At 43.0% G+C, this 17,830-nt stretch overlaps 1 protein-coding gene across 4 annotated transcripts in view; it reads right to left on the reverse strand.

The window, feature by feature from the left end:
* Positions 1-17,830, reverse strand: part of INPP5A (inositol polyphosphate-5-phosphatase A) — a 401,166-nt gene that overhangs the window by 291,789 nt on the left and 91,547 nt on the right. For all 4 annotated transcript variants that reach the window (XM_066601181.1, XM_066601184.1, XM_066601183.1 and 1 more), the window contains exon 2: positions 12,742-12,783. In XM_066601181.1, coding sequence (XP_066457278.1) covers positions 12,742-12,783 — 42 coding nt within the window. The remainder of the gene's footprint in view (positions 1-12,741; positions 12,784-17,830) is intronic.

Here is a 17,830-nt window from a genome sequence, read left to right on the forward strand (position 1 = left end):
CCGGGTGTTTTTTGCGCAAAATACACAGCACACGGTTGAGAACCGCAGTAACAGGAGTGCATTATAGAGCAGGCTTTCTTGGACCAATACCGCACTCACCCGTGTAAATACAGCCCTAAACACAACTGATGACTACCATATATCTGCTGTATTTACACAATCGCACGTTTTTAACCTGCGATATTACATGTGATTTTCAAGTGTGTGAGACGCACACAGCAAAAAAATGTGCAACATGCGGTTTTAATTGTTTGTACAAGCATGTGAAGAAAAAAAATAAATCAAAAGTGGGTCCAGTAGCTAAAATAGCATGCAGTGTTTTCGACGCCGTCATAGGCGATGAGCGATTCTCACGGTGCAATTGACCAAAAATAGTGCAAAATTGAAAATTTGCAGCATATCCTATCGGTGCGAGTGATATAAATCACTGAGAAATTAGGCTTAAATAACATTAAATAACAGGTTCTCTTCATTGCGAGGTCCGCCCATCTCACAAAGCACAGAACTCACATCACAAATGATGCAACCGGCCATGTAACCAATGGGAAGCCTCAATGAAGGAACCACTGTGCCTGGAACTCAATACAGAAGTTACACGCAATGTACTAATGTAAACAGAGACGCTCCAGCATTCTGGCCGGCAGCCCAAACTCACATTAATGCTTATTAATAGGGGAATTCCTATAAGGTAAAGGAGGAAATAATCCCGGACCGGTGGATGGCTGAACCGACCAACCTGATATAAGAAAGTGGCAAGCTGTAAAGAAAGAAATACTAAACACGTTGCACAAACTACAAACCCTCCGGGAAGAAGCCTGTTGGCAAAACCTAAGGTGGGGCTGTGTCGGGGGCGTCCCCTGCACTCCCCTTTCCTACTGTGAGATTGCAAGGTGCCATTCAGTTACGATGGCCACTTGGGGCCTGCTGAAGGGTCCCAGGGTCGCCAAGGCTGACTGCCTTCAGAACGTGGTATAATGCAATACTATGGTACTGCATTATACTTTGTGTGATCAAACAATCGCAAGTTCAAGTTTCCTATGGGGATTTGAAAAAATAAAAGTAAAAAAAGTAGTCTGTCTAGGCCATAATTTTCTTCCTAGTCACATTCCGGGAGCCATACTTTAATTTTTCTGTCACCATAGCCACATGAGGCTTTTTTTTTGCGAGGCAAGTTGCATCTTTTAATGCCATCATTTTTGGGTACATATAATGTATTGTATAAGATTTATTTACATTTTTTTTTTTTTTTGGTGGATTGGGGTAAAAAGAAGATTCTGCCGTTTGCTTTTTGGATTTCATTTTTATGCTGTTCAACGTGCAAAATAAATGTGATCACATTCTGTAGGTCAGCAGGATTCCAGCGATACGAAGTTTATGCAGTTTTTTTCCTATGTTTTAGGCCGAGTGCAGACGGCCAGGTCGGATTCAGGCTGCGAGATTCTTGCAGCGGGATGCGCCCCATGCCCCTGCAGTGACCCACAGCTTACCTGCCCGGCGTCTTCGCTCTGGCGCCCAGCCACACATGTGCAAGTGCAGAGCCGGCAAGTCGCTGATGTGGCAGTGCGAGCCTCGTGAAATAGGACATGCCGCAATTTTGTTATCGCGCAAGTTTTCCTAAATCAAAAATGACGGCTGTCTGCATAGGATCGCATAAACCATTGCAATCCTATGGCGGCGCACAACGGCGGAAATTCCGTGTGAAATCTCGCCTTACTATTTTTCGTACACAAAACACCCTTGTTGTAAAGATTTGCTTTTGTGTCGCCGCATCCCAAGAGCCTTGGCATTTTTATTTTTTGACCAACGGAAGTCTATGGGGCTTGTTCCTTGCAGGATGAACTCTTCTTCATTTATTTAATTTTTGGCAACATGTAATATTTTGATTGCTTCTTATTACATTTTTTTCTAGAGGTAAGATTAACAAAATTGCAATTCTGGCAGGTTTATTTTTTTTTATTTCTAACAGCGTTCACTTTGCAGTATAAAGATATGTTAAATTAATTCTGCAGTCCGGAATGATTGTGTTAGGCCTCATGACCACGGGGAAAAAATCAGGCCCGCTACGGATTCTCCATGGAGAATCAGCAGCGGGTCCCTTCTGCCCCACGGACATGAGGGCTGAAAATAAGAATTAACTTACCCGCAGCGGACCGGGCAGTTCTTCTCTTCTTCACGGCCGGATCTTCTTTCTTCGGGCGGCGGATGTGCTCGCCACGCCGTCAGTGTGCCGCGGACATGCGCCGGGCACATCCGCCGGGCCGAAGAAAGAAGATCCGGCCGTGAAGAGGAGAAGAGCTGCCCGGTCCGCTGCGGGTAAGTTATTCTTATTTTAGGTCTCCCGCGGATCCGGACGGCTTCCATAGGCTTCAATAGAAGCCTGCGGGAGCCGTCCCCGTGGGAGACCCGCACGAAAGTGGAGCATGTCACGTTTTTTTTCATGCTCTTTTTTTTTTAATCCACTTTTATTGACCATCCGCGGGTATTTACCTACCCGCGGGTGGTCAATGCATCCCTATGGGATGCGGATCTGCATGCGGGTGATCCGCTGCGGATTTTAATTCATCTTTTGCCCGTGGACATGAGGCCTTAATCTTATGTAGTCTTGTTTTTTTTTTTTACAGCAATAAACAAATGTATCTTTTCTTTAACGCTGCAGACCTCTAACATTTTTCTTTTTTTGTCAATAGTGCTGTCAAAAAGTTTTTTTTTTGTTTTTTTTTGCAGGATGAGTTACTTTTTAAAATGGTACCACTTGTTGATCCATGGTGTGCGCGGTTAAATGTACTAACTTTCCTCTTTGTCATTACAAATGCAGCGATACCACGTGTGATTTCTTCAGTATAGTAGTGCATTAGAAAGCCTATTGGGTCAGCTAGAGGCTGAGGCTACTGTAGCTGGCAGACCCAGAGACTATGATCAAGCCTCTGGGTGCCATAGCAACCCATCAGGACCCCATGATCACATTGCAGGGGTTCAATAGGTGACAGAGGGAGCCCCCTCCCTTTGTCAGCTTTTTACATGCCACGTTGAACTCACCACGGTGTGTAAAGGGTTAAACAAAGGCGAACGGATGTTTCTCTGGTCCCTGATTTTAGAGCAAGCGCCCGGCTATCATTTGACACCTGAGCACTGCAGCACAGGAGAACAGGACTAGGCTTCTAATGTAGTGCAGTCTTGACGTTGCTACAAAATAAAGCGCCTTAACAGCTGCAGTCAAAAAAATACATGGGCAGTCGTTAATGGGTTGAAAAAGTTTTGTTTGAAAAAAAATAAAAAGGTATATAAAAGTAAAAAAAACAAACAAAAAAAAACCTTCTCACATATTTATAATTTAAAATAAAAAGTAGTAGAACACCAAAAACATATTTGGTATTGCGGTGTCTGTAAAAGTCTGACCAGCGTAACACAATGAACGCGTTCAGAAAGGAAAACAAAAAGCGCCAGAATTGTGCTTTAGTCACTCAGTCTCTCCCCCCCCAAAAAAATTTTTGTTTTAAGAAAAAAGTGAGCAAAAGTACTTAAAGGAGATGTCCCGCGCCGAAACGGGTTTTTTTTTTTTTAACCCCCCCCCCGTTCGGCGCGAGACAACCCCGATGCAGGGGTTAAAAAAAACCACCCGCACAGCGCTTACCTGAATCCCGGCGGTCCGGCGTCTTCATACTCACCTGCTGAAGATGGCCGCCGGGATCTTCTACCTTCGTGGACCGCAGCTCTTCTGTGCGGTCCACTGCCGATTCCAGCCTCCTGATTGGCTGGAATCGGCACGTGACGGGGCGGAGCTACACGGAGCCGCTCTCTGGCACGAGCGGCTCCATAGAAGACTGCTGAAGACCCGGACTGCGCAAGCGCGGCTAATTTGGCCATCGGAGGCCAAAAATTAGTCGGCACCATGGAGACGAGGACGCCAGCAACGGAGCAGGTAAGTATAAAACTTTTGATAACTTCTGTATGGCTCATAATTAATGCACAATGTACATTACAAAGTGCATTATTATGGCCATGCAGAAGTGTATAGACCCACTTGCTGCCTCGGGACAACCCCTTTAAAAACGGCACCAATAGAAACTACTAAAAGCCCTTAAACCAACTATGTTGACAGAAAAATAAATTAATGGCTGTCAGAAAACGTATCTGATTTTTTGAAAGCAGTACAGCAAATTAAAAACACAAAACAAAAAAAACACTATACAAATTTTGACATTGTAATCATAACAATCTACAGAATAAAGTTTTGCCGTTTTTGCCACAGTGTGTATGCCGTAAAAGAGGAGGTTATAACTTCTAACATTTCACTCCACTTAGGAATTTTTCAAAAGTTTTTCCAGCTATGGCACATTAAATAGTACCAATGAAGAATACAACTTGCCCCATTAACCCTTTCCAGTCCACTGTCTGACGTCTGAAGACATTCCGATTGAAGGCTGTACAGCTCCGATGTCGGAAGACGTCCAGCAGGGTATTCTTACTGTATATTACTGGCCGCTCTGTTGTCGGGGGCCTCTCCAGCATGTCCCATACTGCAGTACTGGCTCTAGCCAGCAGATGGCGTCATTATATAAATGGCAGAAAGAGAAAGCCCCCTAGGAAACCCTGAATCCAAAATTGGATTGCAAAGGGTTAAAACAAGCCCTCAGACAGCTACATCCTTGGAAAAAAGAATCGAAGTTAAGATTTTTGTGAAAGCGGATCATCATTATTTATACTGGACACTTCTGGAGACGACATGAAGTTGAGTTCTGATGGAGAGCAATCACATTGCAGCAACAGACAGAACGGATTTCAGTTCCTTATTCTTCCGGAGCTTTCATTTGCAGACAAGTATATAGAAGCCACGGCGGGAATTCTTATCTACTGAGCCAGCTGCTCATACTTTGCTTCTTAAAAAGGTCTATAAAAACAAACAAAAACACTTGTTGGCTTATAATGTATCCAACAAGTCACAACAACCCTACTGAGATACATTAACCAGTCATTTAGAGGATTAGACCTCGAAGCCATGTCAGACAAGTTAATGCCCATCGATGCCAGGACACCAAGAATAAAGAGGATGCCAAACTTAGAGGACGTTTCTGTTAAAGAAGGACCGATTCAATTTCTAAAAAAGTCATGCAAATAAATAGCCCGGTCACACAACAGGCAGTGGAAAAACACATGAAATCTTCCGTCATAATGGAAAAAAAAATATTGCGGTCTGTGGTCGACCCATGGTTTGCCCTATATAGGTTGATAAAGCTTAAACTTGCTAAAACTATTTTCCAGTGCTTTTTTGGGTACGTTCGGGCTCATCTCGGCGCTCTCTTACGAGACTCCACATAGCGAACGTTTTATAGAACTGGAAACAAAGAATTCTTTCATTACAACTTCGCTAGGAAAGAATGAATGGGGGAAGTATCACACAAAAATGTTTTGCCAAAGGCTTTATGTGCGTAGATTTAAAGAAACACGTTAAGTAGCCATTTACCCTCCGAGGGCAGCTGGGGGGAAGTAATACGACCAAAACACGCAGACAGAATGTTATATACAGAAGTGTACTGCGAGATGGTCGACCAGAGCATGTCACAGTGACCTGGAAGCGGTGACAGACGGGGCTAAATTATAGTGTGTCTCCTAGGGAACCTGGAAAGGATCTTGTTATTTGGGTATGCCATGTAGAGCAGAGACCGCACACTTAGCTGTTGCTATTGTGTCTTCTCTAGCATTACTACATTTCTACTCCGCATTTACGATGAACGGATACAGATTAGCTTCAGGCTAGAAGAAAATTACACTTCCTTTAAATGGGAAAATCTATTCAATTACAGCTTCAATTAACATATATGCTGATAGACGATCCACGGACATTTCTCTACCACAGAGCTCTAAAAAGTCCTCGCAACAATGTATCAGGACTTTACAGAGTTCCGGACACCACGAATGTTGCTTAAGTGCCAGTTGAATCTATTAATGATGCATGATCTGGTAAAAACATCGTTACTTACTAAGTCCTTGCTGACCACCAATGGGCTTTAATGCTGCACATACATCTTTTAAAGGCGTTGGGTCAGCTGACTGACAGCCAGGCTCCTGCTCTAACCGCCAGCTGAAGAAAAAAACTCAGATCCTGGTGGTTTAACCCCTTACATTCCGCAATCAATAGCAAAATGACAGAGCAGGGGGTGCCCCGGGTCACCCATTGGCACCTTTGCAATGTGATAACAGAATATTAATGGGTTCCATAGCACCTCCGGCAGAGTCTGATAGGAGGCTGTCATATGCATTGTAGAATGCACTACATAAACAATGCAGTGTACTTTTCTAGCGGTCGAACAATCACATTTTCAAGTCTTCTTGGGGAACTAAACAATAGTGTCAAAAAAGTTCAATGAAGTTTAAATGTAAAAGAAAATTTATTTTTTTTTAATATGCATTTTTCCTCACAAAAACCTGTCTTAAATGGATAAAAAAAAAATGTATATAATTATATTTATATATATTTTTTTATAAAGACGCAATAGCATTCTAAAATAGAAATGAACACCATAAAAATGCATTTAAAAAAGTTATGTCACAATTGCCATGTTTCTTTTGCTCAGCTCCCCCCCCCCCCAAAAAAGCAATCCGAAAGTCTTATGTAGTTCAAAATCATACCAATAAAATATATATATATATAAAACTCCTGCAAAATATAAGATCCAACATTGCTGCATTGTCAGAAACATAAAACAGTTAGGTGTTACAGCAAGGCAGCAATGCCGGTTCAAATGTTGCAAAAAAAAAAACAAAAAAAAAAAAACACATAAGTACCCCAGAGTAGTGCCACTAAAATATACAACTTGTCCAAAAAAAAAAGGCTTCATACAGTAATATATGGGGGGGAAAAAAACCCAGACAATTCTGGCATTCCATTTTTTTTTTTTAAAGATCTTCACTATGCGGGAAAAAAGTAGTGTCATTTCAACAGTCCAGGCTTTTACATGAATGCTGATGCCAAATGAAAAAGAATGGTTTGGTACGGTGTTAGCCAGTAGAGCGAGGCGTGATTGTTTTCAGAAAGAGAAACCAAGTCATCTTGTAGATATGATACCTTTTAATGGCCAACAAAAATACATGATGTTATTGCGAGCTTTCGAACCTCACAGGGTCCTTCATCAAGGCATAATGAAATGGATCCCAAGAGGCATGCATACACACACACATATAGTGACCATAAAACCTTCACATCTGTATTTGTATTTCTGTTGTAGTATTCTTTTAAGTGCAAATGAATCCCACCATGTCTGTGCCTTATCATAAGTGAGTGTGTGTGTGTGTGTCTCTTCGGATCCATTTCATTGTGCCTTGATGAAGGACCCTGAGAGGTCTGAAAGCTCACATCAACATCATGTATTTTTGTTAGCCATTAAAAGGTATCATATCTATTATCATATTACTTGGTTTCTTCACACTGGCGATGAAATTGCACGATTTCCCTGCGCTGAAAGGGATCGCAAAATTATGAAACCAATGGCTTCCAATGGCTCCATTCACATGTGTGATGTTTTAATGCTTGCGATGCAGTGTGAAAACAAAATCGCGGCATGTCCATTCTTTTTGCGATCTCGCCCATTGCTTCCAATGGGGCCGGTGGCAACAGATGATCGCGATCCTCTGCCATTGCTGTGACAGCAGTGGCAGGGTACTTCTGCACAGCAAGGATTTTCGGGAAGGTGGTGTGGAAATATAAGCCCTACCCCTTAAAATTGTAGAAAAAAAAACCCACCACCTTAGAAGCGCTATCATCCGTGGCGTGCCTTCTAGCAGGCCCCCGACACTCTTCTTCAGCTTCTCTTCTGGCCCGGGAATATGTTCCATTGATTTCAATTGGGGCGGGCGCTGCTGCCGCTGGCCCCATTGACATCAATGGGAGAAGATCATCTCCTGCCGCGGCTGTCACAGCCACAGCAGGAGATTTCGTCAGCCCTGTTGGGATGGGAGGCTGTTTCCCTGCAAAAACCGCCTCGCATCCAGGGTTTCAGGAGGATTGTGATATCAGGGCGTCAATTACATCCGGATATCGCTCTCGCCAGTGTGCAGGAGCCCTTACTGAGAACAATCACACTTTGTCTTATCAGAAAATGCTACAAGTCTTCTGAACTTAATAAAATTTTTAAAAGGGGTTGTCTCGCGCCGAAACGTTTCTTTTTTTTTTTTTGCATAGGCCCCCCGTTCGGCGCAGGACAAACCCAAGGGATGTGTTAAAATAAAAAAAAAATATTACTAACCCGAATCCCTGCTCTGCGATGTCTTCCTTCTTCCTACTTCTTCCTTCTCCAAGATGGCCGCCGGGATCTTGACCCACGATGCACCGCGGGTCTTCTCCCATGGTGCACCGTGGGCTCTGTACGGTCCATTGCCGATTCCAGCCTCCTGATTGGCTGGAATCGGCACACGTGATGGGGCGGAGCTACACGATGGTGCGTAGAAGGGGGCGGAGCCAGAATGCCGCTCGTGCCCGGACGACCAGAAGGGAGAAGACCGGACTGCGCAAGCGCGTCTAAAAAAGCAAGACGACCCCGAAATTAGACGGAGCCATGGAGACGGGGACGCCAGCAACGGAGCAGGTAAGTGAATAACTTCTGTATGGCTCATATTTAATGCACGATGTATATTACAAAGTGCATTAATATGGCCATACAGAAGTGTATAACCCCACTTTGTTTCGCGGGACAACCACTTTAATATTTTTAAAGTATTTTAATAGTGTTAAGCTGATTTTCTTCTCAATGGCATGAAATGCATCTTCACTTATATCTTAGGATCAGTGACAGCAGTGACAGCAGCTGACCCATTCAAAGCAAATTTTTTTTAGTGTTTCCTATGAAGTTCTTAATGACAGCCTTCAGTAGGCTCTGGGCTGCCAATAAGGGGGGAATCCCTCCTTCCCACTGACATTTTAGATGCGGTGGTCAAAAGTTGACTGTTTGTCTAATCAGAGCCAACTCTGATCACGGCAATCACCTACAGCTGTCAAAAACAGCTGAAAGCCGCAGGGTATGGAGCAGAATTGGCTCCGAAGCTCAGTCCATATACCTGTCTTTATGTTATACTGTCAGGAAGGGGTTAAGAGGGATACTTTAAAATAAAAATAAAAACACACTCCCCCATGCTGCCCACAGTAAATTTGTATTATATGTCCCATGATGAGGATCTTCCTGGTGCCATATCACGTGTGCAGTGATCTCCCCACAGCTTTCTGCTTCGTGTTGGTCAATCTACAGATTGCATGGGCCAGGAGATGATGGTCAACGCTCAGTTCTAGGGCATGTATCTTGTACTCTATTGCCTAGTGCTGTGATGTAGGGCTGCAGCCGATGAGAACATAAGACCAGAGGATGAACAAAGCAGTGGCACTGAGCAGCAGGCAGTTACGAGGAAAGTACTCGCTAATTATTTTGGAGGACCCCCCACCGCCCCATTTTTGTTACTACTTGTACAACCCCCTTTAAAATGTGAACATGTGAGCTAACAGTTGTGATGGTCAGCCGAAGTAACAGTCAAGATCTAACAATTCGGAAATGGTAAAGGGGCTTGTCCATCACAAAAGATTGGCCAATCAGAAGGATATACTACAACTTCAAGAATGGAGTCATGTTGCAGAGATGAGATATAAGATGGTAATGACATGACTTTTTGTGATTGTGACGTCCCTTTATTTCCTTACATGAAAAAGTGTAAGGGAAGGGGAATAAAAACAGTAATTAAACATTTTTTTTAACCTATCCACTAAGAAGCAAATATTACATCAATGGGAGTCTGACCACTGGGACCCTCACCTAATTGCTGCGCACATTTGGTTCCATCAATTTCACCCATCGAGTTTAAATAAAGAGAAAGCATTCATGTGTGACAACTCCATGCAACAACCTGAAAGATGTACGATAGACCTGGAGGAGTGTTTTTATTTCCTTTTTTTTTTTTTTTTTTTTTAAGGCAAGGGGGTAAGCCATTTCAGCAATTGGATGGGGGTCTCACATAGTAGATGTCCCTAACTAAAAGGGCCTTTAACTCATTAAGGACCAAGCACTGTAAATTTAAGGCGGGGATTAAAGCCTCCTGCTTCTGCAGTCAATCAGAAGCAGGACGGGTTGTCAGCTGTTAGTCACAGATGATAACCCAGAGGACGGAAAAGTGGGTTTTAACCCTTTCAGCCACCTCCTTTAGTAAAAAAGTGAAAGTGGAAATCTTTATTTCACTGCGTGAGCCGGCAGTCAGTGACCACCGGGTAACCTCTGGCACACCAGAGCTGAAGGGTCCCAGCAGGCCATGATCACTTCTGCCAGTCACTAATGTCACTACAGGGGATGTTTTCCCTGTAAATGGGGCTCCTATGGATGCCCCTGGAACAATGGAAAAAAGTAAAAAAAAACCAAAACAAAAACACAACATGTGAATGTCCGCCAGAGGTCTTCTATGACATCATGGGAGACATAGATAGTAAAAAAACATAATTACATACATAAGTAAAAAATAACAAATAATTACAGAATAAAATATATACATAAGAAAGAAAATAATTCAAAGACTACGCCAACCAAAACTGTTGCCATATGCGCCCTATAATCCCAAACCATACTTATATATCAAAACGTCCAAAACTAAATGAGGAACCCGTTCCTATACTTGATTTTAGTGTAAATGTACTAATTAAAAAAAACAAAAAAAAACTAACTATAAATGTTTTAAAAAAAAAAACAAAAAAACAACACGTTAAAGCTTTTGAAAAAATAGCCCCATGCGTCACAGGGATGGGGGGAGAAACGCAGCAAAAATAATTTTGGTAGCTAGAAGAAAAGAATAAAAAAAATTTGGACAGTAAAACTACCACATGGGTAAAAGCCCTAAAAAGTGCCTGGTCCTTAAAGTACAAAACAGCCTGGTCCTTAAGGGGTTAAAGATGAGCTCTCAGCTTGAAAATGTAGACCATATGTTCTAGAGCAGGAAGAGCTGAGCAGATTGATATACGGTTTGTGAGAAAAGATTCAGCATACGTTACATTTTACTCTCACTTTGATCTTTCTGAGCCTAATGGTCCAGTAGGCGGTCCCATCAGTGAGTGACAGCTGTGAATGGCTGTGTGTACAGAACTAGCTGCCAATCACTGATCAGGCCACCGGACGGGCCATTAAGCTCAGACAGAGCAGAGATTACAATGAGTAGGCCACTAGTTATTGAAACTTCTCCCACAAACCTACATGGCATTCTGCTCAGCTCCACCCGCTCTATAGCATACTGTCTGCAGAGCGGAGTGCATTTTCATGCCGACCGGTTACAGAGCTTAAAAAAGTGCAACTTTTGAAAATAAGTGAATTAAAATTAATTTGTCGCAATGGATTTTTCTAGACTTCCAACAAGTAAACCCAGTGAAGAACTCGAAAACAAATAATCCCCAAATGAAATTAGCCATTTCAGACTGCAATTAAGTGGTGTCTAATCCAACTATTGTATAAGCTTACCTCGCATTCCATAAAGCTAGCCACATAAATCTGGAAACCTCAGCTTTCCTACCCTCGCACCAAGTCTAACTTTCCCTGGTTTACCATTACGGCAATAGTTTCCTAAAAAGAACGTGACATTAATTAAAGTCAGGCTCCTGCTTTTCATTATAGCTTTATTTTCTGATTTTTTTTTAATCCTTTTTTCTTCATCATGGCGGTGGCCATCGTGCCTCAGCTACTCTTCAGCTTGCAGATATACAGAGTTGAGTCACATTATAATGACCACCAGTTAACATCTAGAGTAACCGCCGTGTGCAAGGTGGACAGCATCTAGAATGGCTTGGAGTGACTCAAGGTGCTGGTAAGTTGTCTTGGGGTATCTGGAGCCATGTTGACCACAGTATATCCCACAGTTGCTGGAAGGTGCGTCGGGGAGAGGATCCACAGAGCGAACATGATGATTGGGGTGGTCCCACAGATGCTCAATTGGGTTCAAGTCTGGGGAATATGAAGGTCAGGGAAGTCCTGGTCGTGCTCTTCCAAGCACTGTTGGACATTCCCAACTGCTGGCCTCTCGTTGCGTGTTAACGCTCACCGCTCACCGAGAAGCCAGCGATGTCTTTTAGTCTAAACTCTCTGCATGAGCGCCGACGACCTCAGCGGTGACGTCAGCATTTGTGCAGACATTTAGATGACTGTCGGCCCGTGTAAAAGGGTCACTAATGAAGCGATTGCTGAAACTTCTCTACACAGTGTCCCACTATTGTGAGGTTTGGTGGTCATTGTGCAAAAAAAGCAAGATTTCAGAATTTTTCATAAGATAGCGACAAGAAAAATTAAGGAAAAACACCCACATATTTAGCATAAAAATATTTCAGAATACCACATTTTCCTTAAAACACGCTGCCCCTTCAAGACTGTCACATTAGGTCTATAATCCTTTTTGTTAGGCCGGGCTCATACGAGCGTATGGTCACAGCGTATTATGTGCCGTTCCAACCTCTCATAGGCTCACATGAACTATGCAGACCATACAGTAAAAAATAATGGCAGCATGTTCTATCCTGTCTGCGTATTACACGCCAAGATAGTGCATGGCGACTGGAAGCACGCAGCAAGTACACGTCATTGCCGCAGTTTACGGCCGTGGGAGCCCGGCCTTCAAATTATACATGTCCTCTACATGGATACAACATAAAAAAGTAAATCTTATCCTTTAAGCTTTATTTAATTGGACGGTGTAAAGTTTCGAAAAGTACAGTTAATATAAAATAATGACATTTCATACCTGATAAAATTCTCGAAGCCAATTTTTTTGAAGGTTTTCTGTCTGAAACAAGCGAGAAAAAAAAACACGTTTAGAAAACCAACATTATCGTTCACAGTTATGGCATTCAGTTCTACAAACTTCATATAGATACAATAAAGTCATAAAAAGGTCAAATAAAGTTTCCGGTTTAAGTTGGACTTTGACCACGATTTGCAACGTTTGACTGTATCCCTTTTACACGGGACGATGATTGGGCGCGATCGTTGGTTTATCGGATCAGTCCATCTAAATACGCCAACAATCAGCTAATGAACGAGCAAAGGTTGGTTATGTCAGCGGGTTGTAAAAAGCTTTCATGCTGGCATAAAAATTACCCTGGGTCAGCAGCGCATCCTCCAATGTGATCGGGGGATGGGGTGTCGAATAGTGTTGAGCAAACAACCGGTAGAGCAGAGTTTTGAGTAAAATTTAGCTAAAGTTTGAGTTCAGCACAAATCTGAACTGAGCTTTTAGAAAAGTTCTACCAAAAACAGGGTTCTACTGTTTAGGAGAGTCATGAAAAAACTGGTGTATACCGTGGTTTAAGCGCCATTAAATTCCCAGTTTTACATTCCAAGCATTTAACGGACGTTTATGGCTCAAAGACCAAGTTAGACACATATTTTAGGCTGAATGCACACGGCCGAGTCGGATCCCGCAGCGGAATCCGAAACTGTGCCCGGCCGGAGACCCATGCGTTCTTGTCCGGATGGTTATTTTCTGTGCTGTGGATATGCCAGCGCGGTACACAAAAGGACGCACCGTCGCTAGGCAATGACGCGGAATCCGCAACCCTTCCGCAATCTCATTGCAGAAGGGCCGCGGATCGGACAGCTTCTATTGACTTCAATGCAAGCCATCCACACTGGAATAAAACATGCTGCGATTTTCTATCCGCAAGCTGAAAAATCGCAATTGATTTCCGCTCGTAGACATGGAAGAGTGATTTTCCACAGCAGGTCCATGGGCAGCATTTGCTGTGGAATCCAGAGGTAATTAGCCGCTCCGGATTTCGCAATGCAAATACGCCGTGTGCATCGAGCCTTAATTGGTTTTGAATTGGAAATTTACCAAAACCCCTAAGACTGATCCAAACTTTATGCAAAATTTTGGCAAACCAGCTGAATCGAACGTTTCAATAGGCTGCTCATCGATTACAAGGGCAAAATGATCACAGCAATAATTGTGCTCATACCAGCAATCATCCCCAATGTAACTAGCAGCAACCAACATACTTGTAGATCACTGCTCATTACAACAGGCCAATTCTTGGCATGCGCAAGAGGCCCCTTACTGATTCCAGATGGGCTAACGCTTAACCAGAAATGTTTCTATTGGGGAGCTTAACATCTTAAATGAAGCTGCAGTCAGCTGCACGGTAGATCAATAGGGGTTGAGCATTCATCAATGTGCACCTATCATCACTGCTAGACAGATGTGTGAGACGTGATGGTAGGGTCAGCACATGTATTCAAGCAGGAGATTTTATATTTTACATACGTTTTACGTCTCAGAAAACAATTGGATATTGGATATGCCCACTGAAGCCGTGTAGAATAAAGGCCCATTTAGACGCAAAAATAATCATTCAAAAGATAGTAGTTTATGCAAAACAATCGCTCAAAACCTAATGGACACTAATGTCCATTAGCAGCTTATCACTTTAATTTGCATGTAAATGAGCCTCCAGAAGCTGTATGCAGAGAACAGCAGATGGTCTGTTCTCTGCATACAGCTCATTTGTTCTGCCGCGGGGCTGCAAGCTGAATACAATGTAATCAGCAGCTCTTGTGGAGAATACAGCACCATGGACAGCAAACACAGTATGCGTGTTATCTTCTCTCCGGCTGAACGATGGATTTTATGCTCACCTAAAAATCATCTTTCAGCTGAAGAGTGAAAGATGGGAGCATTTACACACAACGATTATCGCTCAAACGATGGCTTTTGAGGGAATTTTGAGCGATAACTGTTGCATGTAAATCTGCTTTAGGGTGCACCAGGTCCTCCAGACTCATTACAGCAATGTTCTGCTTTGATGACCAACGAGATTACAAGTCGTCTCAATTCTCTTGGTCCTTTTAGCACTGAACAACCCTACAAGATTCCAGATTAAGCAATCAAAAATGACACAGGCAATGAATTTGCAGAGTAGATTAGTCAAATGAAACTTTTGTAAAAGCAGAACATTCCCTCGTCTTCCCCAACCATAGGCAGAAGATTACTCAGCTTATTACAGCCGCAAAGTGACTGTACAGCATTAGGAAGAATATAAATATTCTCATAAGGAAATGTAATGAAAGATGACATCATTTAGTGTCAGAAATAAATCCCAACGTATGAAATAACTGGGATGGCATTCACACGGCGTGCTGGAGGATTACCAAGTGTTTCCTTGCCGGAGGGCAGCTACAGAACATTAGTCCTTTAGAAATACCAACTTGGCCGAACTCCAAGCTGAACCTGAATTAACTACACCTTTCCGCTTCTTCCATAAAGTCTAGGTACGAACAACAGAAAGAGTAAACCTATTTAACCAGAAGTTTAAAACATCATTACCTGGTAATTATGGCAGTTAATACCTAGTTAAAAAACAGTCCTTTTCTATGTCATAGGCACAGGGGCGCACTGTTAAAGACCCAACCAGAACTTTTTGACATGGAATCTACGTTATATGGAGTATGAAATAGGTGATCTTACAGAGTGATTTGGCCAAAAACTAAAATCTCAAAATATATCAAACCCATTTTTTTTTCTTGTTTTTTTTTAATTTTTTTGCATAAGGGAATTGTATATGCTGCTATTCCTTAAAGGGCTTGTACTAGAATTGGAAGTTATCCACAGAATAAGGGATAACTTGATTGGTGGAGGGCTTACCGCTGAGACCCTCCCCGATCTCTAGAACTGGGGACCCGTGTCCCCCTGTCTGTCACTGCAGGGTTGCTTCTCCCCCGCAGCGTCATCAGAATAAATGGGGAGCTGGCCGAGGAAGCACTCCATTCATTTCAACATGGCGGATGGATATACCCAAGCACTTACCGCTCAGCTATCTCCAGCAGTTGCATTAAAAATGAATGGAGCGGCAGCGTATTTGCACAGCCAGTGCTTCAGTCAGTCAATCTCATCGGCACGGGGTACATCCTCCTTTGGATAGGGAAGTCTGAGACAACCCCCATTAACCCTTTCCAATCCACTGTCTGACGTCTGAAGACATTCTGATTATAGGCTGTACAGCTTTGATGTCGGAAGACGTCCGGCAGGGTATTCTTACTGTATATTACTGGCCGCTCTGTTGTCGGGGGCCTCTCCAGCATGTCCCATATCGCAGTACTGGCTCTAGCCAGCAGATGATGCCATTGTATAATGGCAGAAAGAGAAAGCCCCCTAGTAAACCCTGAATCCAAAATTGGATTGCAAAGGATTAATATATACTTAATTAGCAGAGCTGAATGTGACAATTCTGATAATCAGCACTTATCAAAAAGATTGCTTTATATGTGATTCCCTTATGTAAAAGGAGGGAGCATGGAATTTAGTTATATACATATGAAGGATGGAGTTAACTCTGTTAACTGGGCGAAAGCTCTTCGATTCAGTCGTGGAGGCATCTAGTGGGCAACAAGTCCACAGACAAGTAGTCTCTGAAGGGCTATTATGGGCCAAGGGTAGAACCACTTTTAGGACTTCAGGTGACAAGACCGTTCATCTAATCACCACAACTCTAATCATTTGCACATCCGTCTGAGATGGAACTGCATGCCGAGTTCTTGCAGCAAAATGATAAAGAAGTCAAGCACTGGTCAAGAATAGTTCACTTTATGATATGCCGCTAGAAAAAGGAAGTGGATTGGTTCAGGTTTCGATGTGCCGATAAGACAGCAGCTTTCCAAATCTGTGTTGAAACCAGCAAGAACAGATCGGTAATCTGACCAAGATCTACGGCTTGTCAATTTGAGGTCCACTGGTCGTTGTCGATTTATTAGTTGGCCATCACTGGTTTAGGTGTATGCTCTCTGACCACCAGGCACTAATAAAATGCTCAAAACCCTTCTGCTCTGCTCAGAGCTGGGAAATCTGACATAGGAGTCGAGCAAAGTGCCATTCAACTCAACGATTGTGTGCCAAGAATGCGGTCTCAGATTTCCATTTCGAGTAGTGCTAAAGGTTTTTCAAAGGGCTATTCCCGTATCAAGGCCTTACCCCATCCCACCACACCCAGGCTCCCAGAGGTGGGCGGCTTTTTCGGAAACAGCCAAGCATCCTGTGCTATACAGTTTCCATATCTCCCAAGTAAAAAAAAAAAAATTAAAACTTCTCACAAAGTTACAGAAACAGCTTAGCTCACTGTACTACAGCCTTTACTTTAAGGGGTTGTCCAGTTGTAAACTATTGATGACCTATGTGCAAGTTAGACCATCATTAGTAGATCAGCAGGGGTCTGCTGCCAGATATCCTTGAAGATCAACTGTTCACTGGGCCAGGTGGCTCATATAACTGATTTGTGCAGGAAGCAGACAGCTCCGTTACCACTGTAGTGGCCAGGCTTGGTATTGCAGACCAAGTTTCCAGGGAAGCAAATGGAAACTATGCCTGTAATACCAAGTCTGGCCACTGCAGTGGGAACGGAGTTGTCTGCCAATCAACTGTTTGCCAGGTCAATGTGTAAATGCACTGAGCTGATTTGGGCTGGAAGCAGAGTCACTGGCAGCAGCCCCCTGTTGATCTACTATTGATGACATAACCTGCACATACACCATCAATAGTTTACTGGATACTCCCCCTTAACTCACATTCATTTTTATGTGAGTTATGAAAACAGCATAGCCCATGGTTCTCTGCTGTTTCCATAAAACCGTGCCATCTATGGAAGCTCAGGTGCGGAGAGGTTGGGACCAGAGGATCTAGATGGGGTAAGATGATATACCCCTTTAAATACTCTATACCACCCTACAAGTTTGGAGATCAGTGACCACCAGAGATCAAAAGACCTTTTGATTGTTTCCAATGCCACAGGTATGTCAGTATAAAACAGCTTCTTATCCACAAACTCCAACTGAATGCCTTGACT

Source organism: Eleutherodactylus coqui, chromosome 4 (assembly GCF_035609145.1).
Source record: "Eleutherodactylus coqui strain aEleCoq1 chromosome 4, aEleCoq1.hap1, whole genome shotgun sequence".
Lineage (NCBI taxonomy): Eukaryota > Metazoa > Chordata > Amphibia > Anura > Eleutherodactylidae > Eleutherodactylus > Eleutherodactylus coqui.